Source organism: Schistocerca nitens, chromosome 8, assembly GCF_023898315.1.
Source record: "Schistocerca nitens isolate TAMUIC-IGC-003100 chromosome 8, iqSchNite1.1, whole genome shotgun sequence".
NCBI lineage: Eukaryota > Metazoa > Arthropoda > Insecta > Orthoptera > Acrididae > Schistocerca > Schistocerca nitens.
The window spans coordinates 212221071-212241472 of NC_064621.1; the positions used below are offsets into that span (position 1 = coordinate 212221071).

At 39.6% G+C, this 20402-nt stretch overlaps 1 protein-coding gene across 1 annotated transcript in view; it reads right to left on the bottom strand.

Annotated features, from left to right (window-relative positions):
- Positions 1–20402, bottom strand: part of LOC126198488 (von Willebrand factor A domain-containing protein 8) — a 275162-nt gene that overhangs the window by 80424 nt on the left and 174336 nt on the right. The window contains exons 21-24 of the mRNA XM_049934860.1: positions 16451–16653; positions 11330–11497; positions 10393–10532; positions 256–568 (exon numbers count right to left, since the gene is read on the bottom strand). Of these exons, the coding sequence (XP_049790817.1) occupies positions 256–568; positions 10393–10532; positions 11330–11497; positions 16451–16653 (824 nt within the window). The remainder of the gene's footprint in view (positions 1–255; positions 569–10392; positions 10533–11329; positions 11498–16450; positions 16654–20402) is intronic.

Genomic DNA, 20402 nt, shown 5'->3' on the forward strand with positions numbered 1-20402 from the left:
TATAATTGAGTGAATCTATTTGTTGTGCTTATCGTGACTCAGCATCTCCACTATATGGTGAGTAGTAGCTTTCCTCTCTAATATTGTTACATTTGATGTAATTACTGTATTTTTAAAAATTACAATATATGAAAGACCACGTGTATCATTCAGATTCAAATATTACCACCATGGTTAGTCTAGTAAAATGATACAAAAACAATATGTTATGGTGTCCTGTACATAATGTACTGATATACAGAAAATATGCAGTACCTGTCCGTGCTCAGAGAATATTAAAGGATGTCCCAGTCTGCGTGTGGATCTGCTGTTGCTCGACTGCCATGTGTACAGTTCCTGCTGAGAAAGATCTGGAAATCCAACAGCAAGTGTGACTGCTGAGCCAGACTGTGCAAGCAAACGTGATGGTACAGATAGTGATTGACCCAGTGCCTGAGATAGTATATTTGATGGCACTGTCTTATAACCACACGCTGCAGTGTAGACATTTGCAGAGCCTGTTTCTTGAATTTCTGACAGCAGGCTTGGGCACGGGTCTGAAGGTGAAGATGATGTTAGCACGTATCTCCTGGAACATAACATATTGACATGCTTGTAAATACAGGTAAAAGTCATAATAAATTTTAAAACAACTAAGTGAAATAAAGTAGTGGCTCTCCAAAGGCTATCTACAACTATACACTGCAAGCCTTACGTCGTGTGGTGGAGGGAACTTCTGGCATCACTACACGATTCTCCCTTCCCTGTTCCATTTGCGAATGGTGCGAAGCAAGAACTGTTGGTAATCCTCCACGTTACCTCTATCTTTTCTTTTTTTCACAAGATGTATGTGAGAGGAAGAAAATAAGGTGCCTGACTCTTGAGATCAATACCACAGTAGAGGGAAATCACAACCAGGCCAGCACAGTGGGTGTGTCTAGGCAATGGCACTCGCAGTGGAGACACCAGTGTATGCAGACACAGCTGCACTACCTAACAGCCATCATTGATTTCCATACCATCTGGTGAGCATTCAAACATGCCAGGCTGGGGTATCAAAATCATTCACTAAGATTGTTCCATATGGTTACTCCTAGGTATTTTACAGTAGTTACCATTTCTAGTGATTTGTTGCCAACGGTGTAAGTAACCACTAACGATTTCTTCACCTATTAGTGAACAATAAATTACATTTATTTATATTCAATGTCAACTATCAGTCCCTGCACCAGTTGTTGATCTTCTGCGAGTACTACTGCAATCTGCTACTGTAAAGACAACTGCATCAACTGTGAACAGCCTACAGGAGCATCCAAAGTTATCTATTAGATTATTTATATGCATCGTAAAGAGTAACAGTTCTATTAAACTTCCCTGGAGTACTTCTGAAATACCTTTATATCTGTTGATTTTGTTTTGTTTTGTTAAGAACAATGTATTGAGTTCTACCTGTGAGGATGTTTTGCATCCAATGACATTAGTCCGATACTTTGAAATCTATTTTATTACTAAACAATAGCGCAGAACAGTATTTTTAGATCCCATGGAAGAACAGAGTGAACTGACTCTTACAATATCTTGTTTGTGGGGTCCATGTTGATTTTTATAGAGGAGATTTTCATCCTCCAAAAATGTCATAATACATGAGCATAAAACATGATCTACAACAGACTGGCAAAGGCCAAGTGAGAAAGGCCTATAATGGTGTGCATTTGTCCTACCACACTTCTTGAAACGGAATAATCTGTAATTTTTTTCCAATCACTAGGTACCCTTTGTTGCTCGAGCAGTTTATGATAAAGCACTGATAGAAGAGGAGACAGTTCTTTCACATAATTTTTCTAGAATCTCACAGGTATCTCATCCAGTCAAGGCAACTTTCCACTACTGAGTGATTTTAACTGAGTTTCTATTCTCTGATAATTTATCTCAATATCGTGCAATGACTGAAAGGACAAACTGTACCAGAGGTTGAAAATACCACTTCAAATGTAAAGTTCTTGTATTATCACACAACCGGTTTTGGGTATTATAAGCCCATCTTCAGGTGTTGTAACTTGGTGCTGTGGCCCCGAGTGCCGCGGTGGATGTGTACTAGGCACAGTGTGCTACCTAACTCCCTGTTCTACGCTCATAGGTAGCACACCGTGCCTAGTACACATCCACCGCGGCACTCGGGGCCACAGCACCAAGTTACGACACCTGAAGATGGGCTTATAATAGCAGAAACTGGTCGTGTAATAAAAAAAGAACTTTACATTTGAAGCGGTATTTTCAACCTCTGGGACAATGCTCAGTTGTGGATGTTTCTCCTACAGGATTGTTTGCGGGACAAACTGTATTATAATCTTCCACAGTGAAACAGTTTCGAAAGACCAAGCTCAGTGTTTTGGCCTTCTCCATGGTGTCTTCCATTTCAAGGCCACTATGGTCACTGTCCAAGTGAATAGATGACTTCCTTGCAACACCCACAACAATTGCTGCTCTCACAGTCCTATGACCACTGATGCTCTCCTTTATGCTAACTAATTTGAAAATTTTGGATCTTTTTGCTGTAGGAAGTCTAAGACATTGCCCTCATGATTTGGTTCTCTAATTAACTGCCTAAAGTAATTATCATACAAGACATTCAGGACAATCACACACAAATCCCTGTCTCTGGCACCAGATTGATTGCATGACCCTCCCATTCGGTAAACTGAATTCTCATCCTGTTAAGACAACATGATCAGAAAACTTACAATATTCTGTATGAAACATCTTGACAGATTAAACCTGTGTGCCAGACTGGGATTTGAACACAGGATCTTTGCCTTTCATTATTGAGTGCTCTCTGCCAACTGAGTTATCCAAGCATCACCCCACGACATGCGCTCACAGCTTTACTTCTGCTAATACCTATCTCCTACTTGGATAGCTCAGTATGGTAGAGCAATTGCCCGCAAAAGGCAAAGACCCCAGGTTAAAGTTCCAGGCCAGCATACAGTTTTAATCTGCCAGTAAGTTTCAATTCAGTACACGTGCTGCATTGTGAAAATTCATTCTAGAATATTGTGCATGTTCTTACTGATGGGCTCTGACACTATAGCTTCTGATGCACGCAGTCCATAAAAGCATCTGACCCATCTTTCAGGCTTCACTTCACAAACATTATTTCACATTCTGTATCCTTACTAGATATTACTGAATTCCTTACGGCAATAAATGCATTATCAGCCATGTGTATACCCCTTGTTCCATAACTACCTGACACCTAACCTATCCTTGTGATAAAAATCCAAATCTGAATTTAGGATTTTTCTGCTATTCATGTTTAGTTTAAACCAACTGTCAGTTTCTGACACTATCTGAGCATCATTAACCTTAATAAGTGATACTAAATCTGAGATCTTACCATTTTGGCTCTGCAGTTTACTAACAGCACATTAACCTTTTCTCTTTCTGATCTACAAGGAAGAAAGCTCTCTGGGGCTAACGTGCTGATCTATCTTTGATTGTGGCGGAAATTCATCATCAATCCTAAGGAAGGGTTCCTCTAACTAAAAACAAAGAAAAGCCATAATATGTTTGTTTGCATGGCCATCTTCCGCAGCAGTTGACTTCCTTGCAACACATACAACCATTGCTGCTCTCACAGTCCTATGACCACTGATGCTCTCCTCCATGCTAACTAATTTGAAAATTTTGGATCTTTTTGCTGTTTGGGATCTGTTACTATAGGTTATCCATCTTGAGCTGACTGCAATTTAATTAAAAGGAATTACACCATACGCTGTTTGCTTTTCTTCATATAGCACCTTCTGTGATTATTCTGCAAATTGTAACAGATAGTAAATGAGAAGCCTTGTACTGTAACTGACTAGCCACTTCCTTTGTGTAGTGCATGCCTGACTTATTGAGGGGACCCTACAATTCACCACCTGATAGGCAGAGATTGAGAAATTCACATCTGAGATTATCTCAGAATCATATGAGCCTATGATTTAAAACTTTCGATTGGCTTCAAAGCAAAGGAGCAAAATTAACTCTGGGTATGATGGTGCAAATAGTGAACCCTGCTTGCAGCCCACAGGCAGTGCTAGCTACCTTCACCAATGTAGCTAATCACCAGAAGGAACTGAGGATGCTCACAGAACCAAAGTGTCATTTATGCCAACATGATCTATGATTTGCATCTGGTTGCTTCCAGTGCATTCAATGGCTGTCAGCAAAGCCTTCAGTTGTTGGATGAGAGCTCCCACCAAACACACTGAGTGGACACTGGGCTTCTTTCCCAATCTACTTCCTATTTCCCTGAGGGCTTCCACTATCTGCCAATGCTTTGCACTAGCCCAGACTTGGTGCCGAACTAGGCCATTAGCCCAGCAGATGAGGCATCCCACACTGACTCAGTTGTACCATTAACACTGGACAGCACCTCATAACTACTACTAAGGAATAAGGGAGCAGTCTGCACAGCCTGTTCTCATTTTCACCCTCATCCTAGATTAACGAAAACCCACCACTGTCTGCCATTCATGGTTAACTGGGGACAAATCAGTCAGATGTTGCGCAACCAGAAATATACTGGGGAAGGATAACTTAACTGACAGATCATTTGTCTGTGGAAGGGGGGAAGAGAAGGAGAAAAGGGTGGCTGGGGGGGAGGGGGGAGGGGGGAGGGAGAGAGAGAGAGGGGGGGAGGTGGAGTGGGCAGGAGAGAGGGAGGGGGAGCAGGGGCTGCAACTGAGGTTGGAGGATGGTAGTTCTATGTAGTCACCCTTTGCTACACACAGTACGACAGTTTGCAAAGAACAGTTGCAAATGTATGCTGTAGTATATTAAAGGTAATTAAGGTAAAAAGATGAAGGCTAGTAGAAATCCTTGGGTAACAGAAGAAATATTGAATTTAATTGATGAAAGGAGAAAATATAAAAATGCAGTAAATGAAGCAGGCAAAAAGGAATACAAACGTCTCAAAAATGAGATCGACAGGAAGTGCAAAATGGCTAAGCAGGGATGGCTAGAGGACAAATGTAAGGATGTAGAGGCTTATCTCACTAGGGGTAAGATAGATACTGCCTACAGGAAAATTAAAGAGACCTTTGGAGATAAGAGAACCACTTGTATGAACATCAAGAGCTCAGATGGAAACCCAGTTCTAAGCAAAGAAGGGAAAGCAGAAAGGTGGAAGGAGTATATAGAGGGTCTATACAAGGGCGATGTACTTGAGGACAATATTATGGAAATGGAAGAGGATGTAGATGTAGATCAAGATGAAATGGGAGATACGATACTGCGTGAAGAGTTTGACAGAGCACTGAAAGACCTGAGTCGAAACAAGGCCCCCGGAGTAGACAACATTCCATTGGAACTACTGACGGCCTTGGGAGAGACAGTCCTGACTAAACTCTACCATCTGGTGAGCAAGATGTATGAAACAGGCGAAATACCCTCAGACTTCAAGAAGAATACAATAATTCCAATCCCAAAGAAAGCAGGTGTTGACAGATGTGAAAATTACCGAACAATCAGTTTAATAAGTCACAGCTGCAAAATACTAACATGAATTCTTCACAGACGAATGGAAAAACTAGTAGAAGCCGACCTCGGGGAAGTTCAGTTTGGATTCCGTAGAGATACTGGAACACGTGAGGCAATACTGACCTTACGACTTACCTTAGAAGAAAGATTAAGGAAAGGCAAATGTACGTTTCTAGCATTTGTAGACTTAGAGAAAGCTTTTGACAATGTTGACTGGAATACTCTCTTTCAAATTCTAAAGGTGGCAGGGGTAAAATACAGGGAGCGAAAGGCTATTTACAATTTGTACAGAAACCAGATGGCAGTTATAAGAGTCGAGGGTCATGAAAGGGAAGCAGTGGTTGGGAAGGGAGTAAGACAGGGTTGTAGCCTCTCCCCGATGTTATTCAATCTGAATATTGAGCAAGCAGTAAAGGAAACAAAAGAAAAATTCGGAGTAGGTATTAAAATCCATGGAGAAGAAATAAAAACTTTGAGGTTCGCCGATGAGCAGTTGAACGGAATGGACAGTGTCTTGGAAGGAGGGTATAAGATGAACATCAACAAAAGCAAAACAAGGATAATGGAATGTAGTCGAATTAAGTCGGGTGATGCTGAGGGAATTAGATTAGGAATTGAGACACTTAAAGTAGTAAACGAGTTTTGCTATTTGGGAGCAAAGTAACTGATGATGGTCGAAGTAGAGAGGATATAAAATGTAGACTGGCAATGGCAAGGTAAGCGCTTCTGAAGAAGAGAAATTTGTTAACATCGAGTATAGATTTAAGTGTCAGGAAGTCATTTCTGAAAGTATTTGTATGGAGTGTAGCCATGTATGGAAGTGAAACATGGACGATAAATAGTTTGGACAAGAAGAGAATAGAAGCTTTTGAAATGTGGTGCCACAGAAGAATGCTGAAGATTAGATGGGTAGATCACATAACTAATGAGGAAGTATTGAATAGGATTGGGGAGAAGGGAAGTTTGTGGCACAACTTGACCAGAAGAAGGGATCGGTTGGTAGGACATGTTCCGAGGCATCAAGGGATCACCAATTTAGTATTGGAGGGCAGCGTGGAGGGTAAAAATCGTAGAGGGAGACCAAGAGATGAATACACTAAGCAGATTCAGAAGGATGTAGGTTGCAGTAGGTACTGGGAGATGAAGCAGCTTGCAGAGGATGGAGTAGCATGGAGAGCTGCATCAAACCAGTCTCAGGACTGCAGACCACAACAACAAACAACAACATGAGTTTATTTTAGTAGGTATAGGTCTCTTCACTTTATGTCATGGCATGATATCGACCAGTTTCATTTATCATATTCATATGTAAAAATCCAGATAAATCATCATAGATTTATTTTTAAAGTAAAATTTGTGTGAATAATGATTAAGAGTGAAATCATGTTGCTTCCAAAACCAGACTTAGTAGCTTTTATTTGCTTATTATATCTACAATAAAAAATTAAAAGGTTTCAAAATAATTAATTCATTTTATAAAACTAATTTTCTTACATGTAAGTCATTGCAATAATTTTATGAAATACACTTAAAACAAAATTATTATTATTATTATTCGCTAACTCACAAAAAACATATTCATGTACTTTCTTATTTAAGTTATATCTTTGATTTTCATTGTATTGAGAGTTTTGGCAGAAGATATTGAATCATAGCTGTAGCACGACATGCAAAGGAAAAAGTTGTGGTTGAGTATGCAGAATGCAAGGGCATGCAGTTATATAATTTCCGAAGTTATTGGACCACGAAGTTGAGAATATATGGAAGTATTATTCAAAATTGAATGTTGAAATTAATTAAAAAATAACCAATCCACTTGTTGTTTGGAAAATCCAAAGATCTCAATCTCAGTTTACATTACAGATGTAGGGAAGAAATGAAATAAAATAAGACAAAAATTGCTTAAGATAACATGATAACTGGGTTATGATAACTGAGGTGAATGAAGTTAGTTTTACTCCTTCATAGTCTCATCACCTTTAGATGCAGAGTCTGCTTGCATGATAACTAATGTTTCATTGTAACTGTCACTTTCTTAATATTCTTCCTGATCCCTGATGCTCTCCATCAGTACACACATTGGCATTCCAGGAAGAATTATAAGCAATGGCTGCTAAATCTTCTGTGGTGCTAACTCTTAGTGTAAAGTGGAACTGACTCAGTGCTAACAGATAAAAACAACACATTCCTGTCACAATATACAAGGTGTTAAAAAAAAGTTTTCCATATTTCAAGAGGTGGTAGTACGGACCAAAACCAGACAAAAAGTCCACTAAACATGGGCTTTAAAATGCATACCTTAAGAGCTATGAGCACTTGTTAATCTTTGCTGTTGTGAAACACATCTCTTTTACTACAAGCTCTTTGCTATTACAAATGACCTACAGAATGCAGTACACAAATGAGGATACACAGATACAGCATGCAATAAACATCTGCTAGTGTTGTTACAGTTCTGGGTAAGTGCAGTGCATACATTAGAACTAATGGAACCAGTTTGTGTTTCAATATTTCTGTGAAAGGGTTGGTTTGGGAGGTCCAATACCTTGGCAAACTCATTCCACTGATCTTAATCTCTTGGATTTTTGCTTGTAGGGACTCTTGAAATCTTTGATATATGTATTCCCCATTAATAATGTGAAAACACTACAGGAACACCTGTCAGTGCATCTGTGACCAACATGGATTTTTCAGAGAGAGTGTGATTCCCTAAGACACTGGACAGAAGTATGACGTACTATGAATGGACACTACATTGAACACTACTTTTATTGATGACTCACAACTGTAGGATGTATGTGATACCTAGAAGATTACATTAGAAGTTCTGATTTTTAAGAGTAACAGAATAATGCTTTCTCATTTGTTTACTGCTTTCTGTAGGTCATTTATAATAACAAGAGTTGCAGTAGAAGAGATGTTTGTAGTGAAGATGAACAAATACTCATAAAGGTGTGGACAAAATATGGAAACACTAAAAACATAACACATTACCATACTGGTGTAGGAAAACCGTAGGTATCCAAAACGTTTCTAGTCATCTTAGAAGGATAAATGCAAGTCCCATATGGCTTTTAAGGTAACCTTGTGCCATTCTTCCAGCAAAATTGTGGCAAGTTCTGGTAGCGATGATGGAGGTACTTAGTGATCGTGAATGCTTCTCTCCATAGCAGACCACAAAGACTCAATAATTTTGTGATATGGGGACTGTTGGCCAGGAGAGATACAACAATTCATCCCCATTGCTCACAAGGACATTCAGTTCTGTAGTGACTTTTTGAGTTGACATCCTATTATTTTTCGTCACAATTCTCTGGATTGGTTATCCATCATGATCACTCAACACAGACTTTCATCTACATTGTGACTTACGGGATGATGTTTTTCTGCTTTCCCTGTATGCAGTACAAATCTTCAATATGGTGCCTCTTGAAACACCAAACTCTTTGGCTACCTTGAGTGCAGAAGCATCCACCATTTGAACGTCAACAATTTTCCCATGTTTGAATTCATCTAGCTCGGACATAATCCACTCAGAACTATACAGAATATTGGTCTCCTACTGACTGACACTTGCATTGCACTGAGGACGTTTTACAGGTGCTGTTCATGGTCAAACAAAACAGCACACCCTGCAGGCTTGGGAAGCACGTGCATTTACGTACAAGTACGCATTTCTTGCAGTGTTCTCATATTTTTGAGCGGCCCCTGAAGCTCTAAAAGTATGCATTTTAGAGCCCATGTTTATTGGACATTTTTTTCTTGTTTTGATCCATATTATCACCTCTCCAAATATGGAAAAGAGTTTTGAAAACATCTTGTATATCTAGGTTATAAATAGCAATATTATGGAAAGATAGTTGCTACTCACCATATAGCAGAGAAGCTGAGTCGCATATAGGCATAGCTTGTGGCCAGCTAAGCCTTCATCGAAACACACACACACACACACACACACACACACACACACACACACACAAAGGCAACTCGTACACACTTGGTCACAGCCTCTGGCAGCTGAAGCTCAATTTCTGACAGTCTTTTTGTTGTGCCTACCTGTGACTCATCATCTCTGCTATACGGTGAGTAGCAACTATCCTTTTTATAGTAGGGTATAAATAGAATATCTGGTCACTAAATGCTTAAATAAGTATGGAATGTCTTCTTTAAATCATTTCAAACCTATCAGCATGAGATATTTTTTTCAGTTTCCATTTAGCACATTTTTAGTTCATGCATTAAAAAAAGGAACAGAAAGTCACAGTCACGGTCACACTCACAAACACATACAGTTGGAGTTTCATAAAAATTCATCATATTTCACATGACTATAATATCTTGTGGTTTAATGACTCAGCCAGCACAGTATCCTCCTAAAAAATTTAAATACGTAAAGCAACACTAATTACAGTGAAATAAGGAAAGACAACCAATTAATTATAAGAGACTTGGTGTGTGGCACACAGGAGCACATAATACGAAACCGCTGACACTAGCTTTTGAGCTCTTGTTCTTTCCTAGTAGCAGTACCACAGTCGCACACGCACACAACCATGCAGACACCTTATAGTACGTGCTTGCAGTCTCACTGCTACTGCAAGCATGTTCATTTGTGTGTGTGTGTGTGTGTGTGTGTGTATGTGCGTGCACACACGTGCATGCATGCGTGTTACTCCTACTAGAAAAAGAGCAAGAGCTTGAAAGCTAGTTTTAAGTGTTTTCAAGAGCTTGAAAGCTAGTGTTAACTGTTTTCTATTATGTGTGTCTGTGAGCCATGCAGCAATCCTCTACAGGCAACTGGTTGCCTTTCCCGGATTTTACATTTGCCTTTCCCGGATTTTACATATTTTTCCATCTTTCATTACTGTTATAAATTACAATGATGCATACCTGTCTTCACATTCTATAAGCCAATGGTTAGGTGAAGGTATATGTATAGAAATGACATTCATAGGAAATGTGATGTTGTATCTCATGAACGTCTGAAAATTCACAACCTCTGCTCTTTCTCCTCCTTCCTCATAGAACACCTGAAAGAAAGATTTGCATTTCAATGTCAGGAGATACAGAAAGCAGCATATGCTTAAAACAGTCACAAAGAAGTTTTGGAGATTTAGCTCTCAATTTAAGACCAATGATCAATGTTATGATAAATGATTTATAAATAAAGTGCTTAAACATTGGCTCCCCATTGGGAAAAAACAAACTGCAAAGGTTTCATGTAACTAAAAGCATTTTTTCACTTTAATGGATAAGGGAACAGAACCCTTTCTAGCTTAGAAAAGCTCTACTTCAATTACTGCCTGGCCATGTGTAGGATAAGATAAACAAGAAAATAAGATTTTTGCTGATTCCTGTCATTAATGTAGCATCTGGATTTTCATGGTTGAGATTTTGAGGTTTTTCCTTGGAGTTTGTACTGTTGTTTTCAAAGAATAAATCTGTGTTATTCACCTATTCCTGTATTTATGTACAAATGTCTTAGATTGAAGAGTGATGAAGGTTCTGTTAGTTTGGAATAATTATTAGCTATTGAAACTCGAAGTATTCATGACAGAAATGTCCTGTTTTAACTTAATTACAAAAAGAATCACTAAAGTCTTCAGATTTTATCGTCTGCACTGTAGCTTGTGGAAAATTTTAAGCAGAATTTTCCAGGTCTTTTACTAATTTCAGGGTAAAAGATTTTGAAAGTGCTGTAATTCCTATGGCATGTAATACACAATTTACAATATGATGATAAAAAAATTAATTCTACAGAAAACTTCGTCAGGAGAATCTTCACATTTTTATTAAAGCAAGAATTAGCACACCACTAAGAACTTACAGCAGTGTGCATGTCATGAAGCAGAGCTGGGAGCATCTTCCAATTGCCCACACTCGAAGATGCAAGACCAAAGAAGCCTCCAGCACCACCTCGGTCACCTGGGCTGCCAGAAAGTGGCACTTTGTGGATCTCACCCGCAGACCAGTCTACCAGCACTAAGCCATTTGACTGAAAACAGTACATTATTCTCACTATGGAATCAATTAAACTTTCTCACTATTAACATTTAACTATCACTATTATTTAATGCTGTTCTGAGTATTTCAAATACATATGACTTTAGTTAATGTACAGTCAATATGGCCATGTACATTAATACATTAGGTGCCATGTCACTCATTGGTGACTGACACTAAACTTCCCATTCAGGCTGCAGCATTTGTCAGTGACTGACAGTGTAAAATATGAAACAATATTAAAAAATTACATTATCTGAATGACATTTCAAGTAATTACTTAAAATTTATGTAATATTTCCTTAATGTTTATTTCTTAAATGATAGTATTATTAATGTGCTTAAAAAACTGTTGTCCTTTGCAGGTATCACAAAATCTGGCAACCTCCTCAGTCAATTTCTGGCCATTTCTATATCAAATTGTGCCGTGTTTTTTTTCATAGCGTAGTTTACAATATGTTCGCACTGTAGAGACTTTCAATCATAAAAGTGTGCTTAGCATTGCTATGTCACGACTCCAGCACACCTCTAAGCAACACGCACGGCATAACCTCCCAGTAAGGTCAGGGAAGATCACAGTGAAGCAAGGGATGTCCCATGCTTAGATTAATTGTACACTATAAAAATACACAATCTAGTCACATTGATGTGACCACCATCTATGTTCAGCATCAACAAGCAACAAACCTTCATGGGTGGAGGGGCAGCAGTACTAGCACTGGAGGGTATATGCAGTGTGTCGGGGGGATGTGAAAAACAGTGTAGTCATTGTTATAATGCAGAAATGGGGTGATTTGTCTGATGTCTAAAAGGGCTTGATCATTGGCTTCCAGGCCAATGGTGGGAGTCTTTCCAAAACAATTAAGTTTGTGAACTGTTTGCATAATTATGTGGTTAAAGTACCATATTTACTCGAATCTAAGCCGCACTCAAATCTAAGCCGCACCTGAAAAATGAGACTGAAAATCAAGGAAAAAAAAATTTCCTGAATCTAAGCCGCACCTGAAATTTGAGACTCGAAATTCAAGGGGAGAGAAAAGTTTTAGGCCGTACCTCCAAATCGAATCAAAGTTGGTCCATTGTAATATGAGACACAATTTAGGTCAAATGAATGACGATACAGCTACAGTAGTTTGGTTTGAGTCGTAAGCTTGGCAGTTAAGCTTTACCAGGTAGCCACTGATATGCGTCAGGCGCTCCATCTGTATTTACATGGGTGCTCTTCCTTTTTCACGTGCTTCGTCTGGTTTTAATTGATTGCTTATTTTTCTTTGATCTGATAAGTGCCGTTCTCTTTGTTTTAGGTGTTTACGTCACTCTAAGCTGAAAATGCATTACTGTACTGTGTCATACATTGTTTGCCGCATTCTGATAATTTGTGTTTACGACCTGTCGCCGCTCGCGGCATGGCTTGCTTTTGTGCACGCTGCCGCCGCCTACAATTAAAAAACAAAAGAGAGGAATCGTCTCATTAGTGAAACAATGGCAAGAGACTGCTATTTGTTGTTACTTACACTGGTACTTTCTTCGATAATGATCAACAAGAACCAAATAATAGACTGTGTATGATAGAAGATGTTCTGAACGAGAGTTTAGCAAAAATTTTTCTCCCGTTTGAAAATCTTTGCAGACGCCTCTTTAGTACATTACATTCTGCACAGAAATTAGGGTCATCTTAGATCTAGTCAATTGCCGTGCTTCATTTCTGACAGTACCACTATTAGGCATAAGTATAATATGAATATAAACATGACATGATATGCATATTCTTCCGCGTCTGCTGTTGTCTCACTCAAGTTTCGTAGTTTATTAGGCAGACAGGATTTAAATGAGATAGCAGCAAACACGAAACAATACATGGCAAAATGTTTATATTCGTATTATTCTTATGGTGAAGAGTATACTGCATGTGATTCACAATACATAAAAGTTCCTATTAGCAACCATCTTTTCTCACAGGTAGGAAAAAATTCAGACCGTAGAGTTGGCCATATTGACAAACATCCCAAACAGTCTTGCCAGTCAGATTTTCGTAGTACATTGAAATGCTGCTACATTCGAAGATGAACAATACGGAATTTGTATTTACTTCGTTGGATAATGTATGAAAATGCAGCGAAAAAAGCTCATCTTCCACCTTTTTTTTTTTTTTTTTTTTTTGACACAGAGGTTTTGGTGCCAGTATTTATCTTTGTGCCTGCAAAGCATGCCTGTGTAGCGCTACATATATTCAATGGCAGAACTTAGTTGTGGCGGCACCTACCAACATTTTTCAGAACTTGCACTTACTTTGCACTCGATTCTAAACCGCAGGCGGTTTTTTGGATTACAAAAACCGGAAAAAAAGTGTGGCTTAGATTCGAGTAAATACGGTATACCATGGATGGCAAACTGGTGCTATCCAAAACCGGCGCCAAGGCAACTGTGGTACACCATGGGTCATAGACAACAGGGGTGAACCCGCATGGTGGAAATGTGTATGGACAAATAGATGTGCAACTGCTGAGCAACAGACCATTCCAATGTACCAAGGGGCTATCAACAGTGCCTTCTTAATGACTGTTTAGCGAATGTTGCTGCATATGGCCTATGCAGCAGGTGCCTGGTTCCTGCACCCATGATGACTGCTGTTTATTGGTGATGAAGGCTGCAACTGGACGTCAACTGAGAGGCAACAGGTGGCCTTTTCAGATGTTGGTGTGAAATGTCTGAAAACAAACCCCCAGCAACAATTGTCGGAAGGGTCCAGGCCGAAGGAGGGAGTGTTACAGTCTGAGGAATGTTGTCGTGGCATTTCCTGGGTGATCTTATCATTTTGGAAGGTACAATGGATCAACACAAGTCTGCATCTGTCCTTAGAGACCATGTCAACCCCTACATGCAGTCTGTTCTTTTGCATCATGGCATCTACTAGGGGGACAATGCAATGTGTCACACAGCTCACAGTGTACATACGTGATTCAAAGAGCACCAGAATGATATCATCACACTCCCTTGGCCACCGAACTCCCTGGATTTAAACCCAACTGAGAATTTGTGGGGCCACCTCGATCACGCCATGGAGCCTCAACCGAGAAACCTAGCACAGAAATCCTGTCAGTACCCTCCGGAACCTCACTGACTCTCTTTCTGCACATCTTGCAGTGGTTCACGCTGCAAAAGGTCGTTATTCAGGCTTTTAATAGATGGTCACATTGATGAGATTGGACAGTGTAATATCATTTTAGCGATCTTTCTATATAAACGTTCTTTGTCTTTCAAATTCACTGAATCTAGCTACATCATTTTGAGAAACAATACAAGCAAATAAAATAAAATAGACAGCAGTGTAGGGTATTATGTAAAGTGTTTCAGTTCTGAGATATGTAGTTAGTTAGTTAGTTAGTTATATGTTCAACAGATAATTTGAACAATTCTTTTGTGATAATGATGTGGAATAAGTCAGTTTACATGATACGTATACATGATTAGTGTTAACATTAATGAACACATTATTTTTTAGTCCTCCTCATGCCACTACAGGAGAAATGATTTTAGATGAGCTTTAAAACTTGATTTGCTATCTTTCCAACATTTATGACATTGAGCAAACAATCAAAAATTTTTACTGCTGCATACTGAACGCCTTTCTGAGCCACTGACAGCTTTAATAATGGGTAATGAAAGTTGTTTTCCCTCTAGTGTTGTAGGTATGGGTATCACTATTCTTCTCAAATTGTGATGCATTATTTGTGATGAATTTCATTAGTGAAAATATTTATTGTGATGATGCTTTTAAAATGCCCGATTCCTTGGAGAGACTATAAGACAACCATAAGTGAACATCACATTACTGCCCACTGCCTAATGGCTCATATCCCTGTAATAGACCTAGATGCAAGACCTGTCCCATACATGCTCCCACCACCACTTATGCAAGTCCAGTCACAAGCATCATTTATCCCATCATAGGCAGGGCTACCTGTGGAACTGGTCACATGATCTACAAGCTAAGCTGCAACCACTGTGCTTTGTTCTACGTGGGCAATACAACTAACAAGCTGTCTGTTTGCATGAATGGACACCAACAAACTATGGCCAAGAAACAGTTGCACCACTTAGTTGCTGAGCATATTGCCCATCACAACATTCTTCATTTTAATTACTGCTTCACATCCTGAATTTCGCAGGTGGGAACTCTTGCTGGAATTTATCCTACTTTCCCGTAACCCTCCTGGCCTCAACCTTTGTTAGTCATTGTCCTTCACCTGCCTATCCCTTCCCAGTCCCACTCTAGAGCCTTCTATTCCACAAGCACATCTACAGCCTGTTTGCTTTGCTTCTTTTCTGCCCCATCCCACCCTCTGTCTATCCTTCTGAGTGCATCTGGCTGCCCTACTCCCTCTCCACCTTATCCCTATATGCTCCCACAAAATGGCACTTTACTGTCCACCACCCATACGCTGCTCTCCCTCTCCCTTCCCCCCAGCCTGCTCCTTACCCGCACCAACCAGACTGTACTGCTCCTCCCATCATGTGCTGTTGCTCGCAGTTTGGCACTGGCAGCCAGAGACAGTGGTCACGTGTGTGTGAGCAACATTTGTGTGAATATGTGTGTGTGTGTGTGTGTGTGTGTGTGTGTGTGTGTGTGTGTGTCATCTATTACAGAAGAAGGCGTTCTGACCAAAAGCTTATGTCTTTAGTAGTATTCTTGTTGTGCCTGTCTGCAACTCAACACTTACGCTATACGGTGGGTAGCAATCTATCCTTTTCAAGATATTGTCAGATTAAACAAAAGCATAGATAGGATACAAATATTCTTTAGAGACGTGGATAATATAGGAACAGAATTTGTTGCTAATAAGAATTAAGTGTATAATAGAATTAATAGCTTCATCAATACTTCAATAATGCCACACTGTAAGAAAGATATAAATTACAGAAGTTGAGATTGAGGATGACTCACTGACTGCTCATGCACAAGGACATAGTTCCCTGTGGTGCACAAGGGAGCAAGTGTATACTGTGGTCTTGCACCCCTCACTGGTGTGATGGTACCTTGCAAGGGTACTTCACTGATTGTACTGCCTGTTGGCTGCATTGTCATCAGTCTCAGTGGATTCGACAGCAGAGCATGAATATGGTCATGCATCATGTTGTCGCTGGAATCTGAAAAAGTCATGATATACTTGTCACAAAAATGATGGACTATACTTAATTACTATTAAAAAGAGGCACCCATTCAAAAAAGGAAAAAATGGCCATAAACATGTATTAATAATTCACATTTATCAGAAGTTAATAATAAGTACCTCTGAAACAGTTTCAAAGTGTGAGCTGTAACAACATTGTTAGCTAGATCTCTGGCTTTCATGTCCAGTGATCTACTTAAGCTCTCCATTAGCTGATGTTCATATTGTCTTGGTTATAAAACATCAGCTGTCAAAGTCAGAGATCAAATTTCAGAGCACAGTTACGAACTGACTTTTCAGTAGTAAAGATAATGGAGTTCAAATCACAATTTTGGGTATTCCAATACCGTTTCTCCACTGTTTCCCTAAATTGTTGACACAAATGATCTTCTTCCTAAACCTTGTTGAGCTCATGCTGCATTTAATTTTGTCAATGTTAGCAGGGCATTATATCTCTAATGTCCCTTCTTCAGCTTACAACCTTTCACGGAAGTTCATTACAGCAAGAACTCATGGAGTCTACAAAGTGAGGCACCTCAAAAGGATACTTCTAATATATCTCAAATGATATATGCAAATAATTTTTAAAATTTTAGCTGCAAAATTATGATCCTGAATCTTGCTGTAGCTATGTAACTTTTTATTGTGGTATTGCAAAGGGTCTGCAAAATGCATTTCAATGATGACAACATGTGTGGAACTTGATAAAATTGTATCAACGTAATAACACCACAATTTTTGTCTGCGACCATGAGAAGAGGTTCCACACATATCTGTCGTACTGTTCCAAATGTAAGCAAACACATGACTCGTGTATGCACGTCAACATACTTACTCATTCCGGATATACACCAGTGTGTAAAACTTAAGGACAAAATAAGTTTTGTATGATGTGTCACTGCCAAGCAACACAGCATGATGGAATTTGGACTTTCTACAGAAAGAAGTTGGGGTTGGGTTGTTTTGGAGGAAGAGACCAAACAGCGAGGTCATCGATCTCATCGGATTAGGGAAGGATGGGGAAGGAAGTCGGCCGTGCCCTGTCAAAGGAACCATCCCGGCATTTGCCTGAAGCGATTTAGGGAAATCACGGAAAACCTAAATCAGGATGGCCAGATGCGGGATTGAACCATCGTCCTCCCGAATGCGTAGAAAGAAGTGCTACAGTATAATACGTAAGGTAACTGAAAGAAAGATGCAACTGGTGCATTCAGAAGTGCTGCAGTGCACCTCCCCAATGCATCCCACATGTGCACGATGGGATTTAAGTCAGGGGAATGGAAAGACCAGGCCAATCCCTGAATATCCTCATGTTCCAAGAGTTCCTCCACCTGTGCTGTTTGATGTGATTGAGCACTGTCATCCTTAAAAAGGAACTCATGACTGAATGCATCCCTGAAAACATGCACATTGGAAAGGAGAACAGTGTCACAACAATGTTGACTGATGAGTGTACCATGTTTGACGAATTGGAAGTCAGTACACGCATGTCATATTATGGCTGCCCAAATCATAACACCTGTACCTACAAAACGATCATGTTACACTACGTTTCTGGATGCATTACATGTGCCCACCTCTCACCATATTTGGTTACATCCAGTTAAACATGACCATTTTGGTGGTCCATGTGTGATTGTGTGAGGAGGCATTACAATGTATGTGGGTACTGACCTCCACATCTTTGAACATGGCGCACTCATCAATCAACATTATTGTGACACTGTACTCCTTCCCCATGTGCGTCTTTTCAGGGATGCATTCATTTTTTTGGTTGACAATGTGCAACCGCATCGAAAAGTGCAAGTGGAGGAGCTCTCGGAACAAAAGGATATTCGGCCTGCCAGTTTCCATGACTTAAACCCCATCAGTCACATGTGGAATGCATTGGAGAGAGATACTGCAGCACATCCACACACACCAATGACAATATAGCAGTAGTCAACTGTGCTGGTGTAGGAATAGAATGCCTTACCTCTAAAACTCCGTAACGACACTGTGGCTAGCATGGGAACATGTTGCAGCATGGACTGCCGCCAGTAATCCCACCTTTTGTAAAGTTCAAGGAACCATCAGGAATCACGGTGACTTCAGTATAATCATTGTCTTGTCTCATAGCATACTTATTTCTATTACCCCCCTGTACTATACTGTAGCTGCACTTTCTACACATGGTGGAAGTTTCACTGAGCTATGTTACTTGGTGAAAGTTTCTTTTGTCCTTATGTCTTGCACTACAGTGTATTCTGTGTGGCCTATCTTGGTACATCAAAATGACATATTGCATCCCAAAGGTGTGACAGCTTTGACAGGGTGGGGTAATATAATTATACAAAATTATATTTTTTTAGAAAAAGATTTCTTCCTCTGGAAGTAACAAAGGATGAAAGGAAACTGCAATAATATTTGGTGACAAGTGCATTCATAAAAGAACCAACAAAAATGTACAGGAGATACTGAAAACAAAAGTGTGGTAAGAACTAACAGAAGCTTCCGTCTGTTGAATGTAGCAAGTGAATAAACTATTCTTCCCTATGACAGCTTTCATGTCTGTTTCTGTCCTTTACTTTCTTCATATTCTGAACAAGTGGCTTTACTACTTTCTGAGAACAAGAATATAAAGCAACAAAAATTTAGGGAGACTAAGTTAAAATAATTATTAGAAGGTAGTTAGATCAAAATTGAAACACAGGAATTGAGTACTGTGTATATGCTTCACAATTTTACTAGCATCCCACAGTCATTATGATTCAAAGATAACAAATTCAGTTAAACATCACCAAACCTTGATTTACACTCTGAGAAGTGTATAAGCTACATTTTATATGCCTTTATTTCTGTTCTCTGGAACTGACATGAATAGGTAACCTTGCTGTTATGGAAAAATCTCTTTGGAAAATAGTCTAATTTTGGATATGCAGGTGATATAATACTAATGGCAGAAAGTGAAGAAGAGTTAAAGATCTTCTTACCGAAAGGGAAAAGAGAAAGTGCAAAGGCTGCTCTAACAATAAATGTCAAGAAAATGAAAATGATGGCAACCACACCTACCACTTCATGGCATATAGGAGGAGAAAGAATGGAGATAATTTCTACATTCAGTTATCTCGGCTCTCAGATTTCTGTTGATGGTGACTGCAGCCATAAAATCAAGAGACACTTGTTACTTTGCAGAAGGCAATGTCTAACTTTGACAATGTTTTAAAGAGTAGAGACATAACTTTAAAAACAAAGATTCCTATGGTAAGGGCTACTGTGTTTCCAGTAGTGATGTATAGATGTGAGACCTGGCCCAAAAGAAAGGCTGAACAGCATAAAATAGACACCTTTGAGTTTTGGTGTTGGAGGAAAGTTCTTAGAATTCTACAGATTGCAAAGTGAATGAATAGGTCAGTATTACACTATATTGCTGCTTGTAAGGTCTTAAACTGAAACAAACACTGACATACTTCAGACATATTATGAGGAAACATGATTCGATGGAAGAGACATTAATGTTGGGGAATTGGATTTGGATTGGATTGGATTGTTTGTAGGAGGAGACCAGACAGTGAGATCATCGGTCTCATCAGATTAGGGAGGGACGGGGAAGGAAGTCGGCCGTGCCCTTTCAGAGGAACCATCCCGGCATTTGCATGGAGCGATTTAGGGAAATCACGGAAAACCTAAATCAGGATGGCCGGACGCGGGATTGAACCGTCATCCTCCCGAATGCGAGTCCAGTGT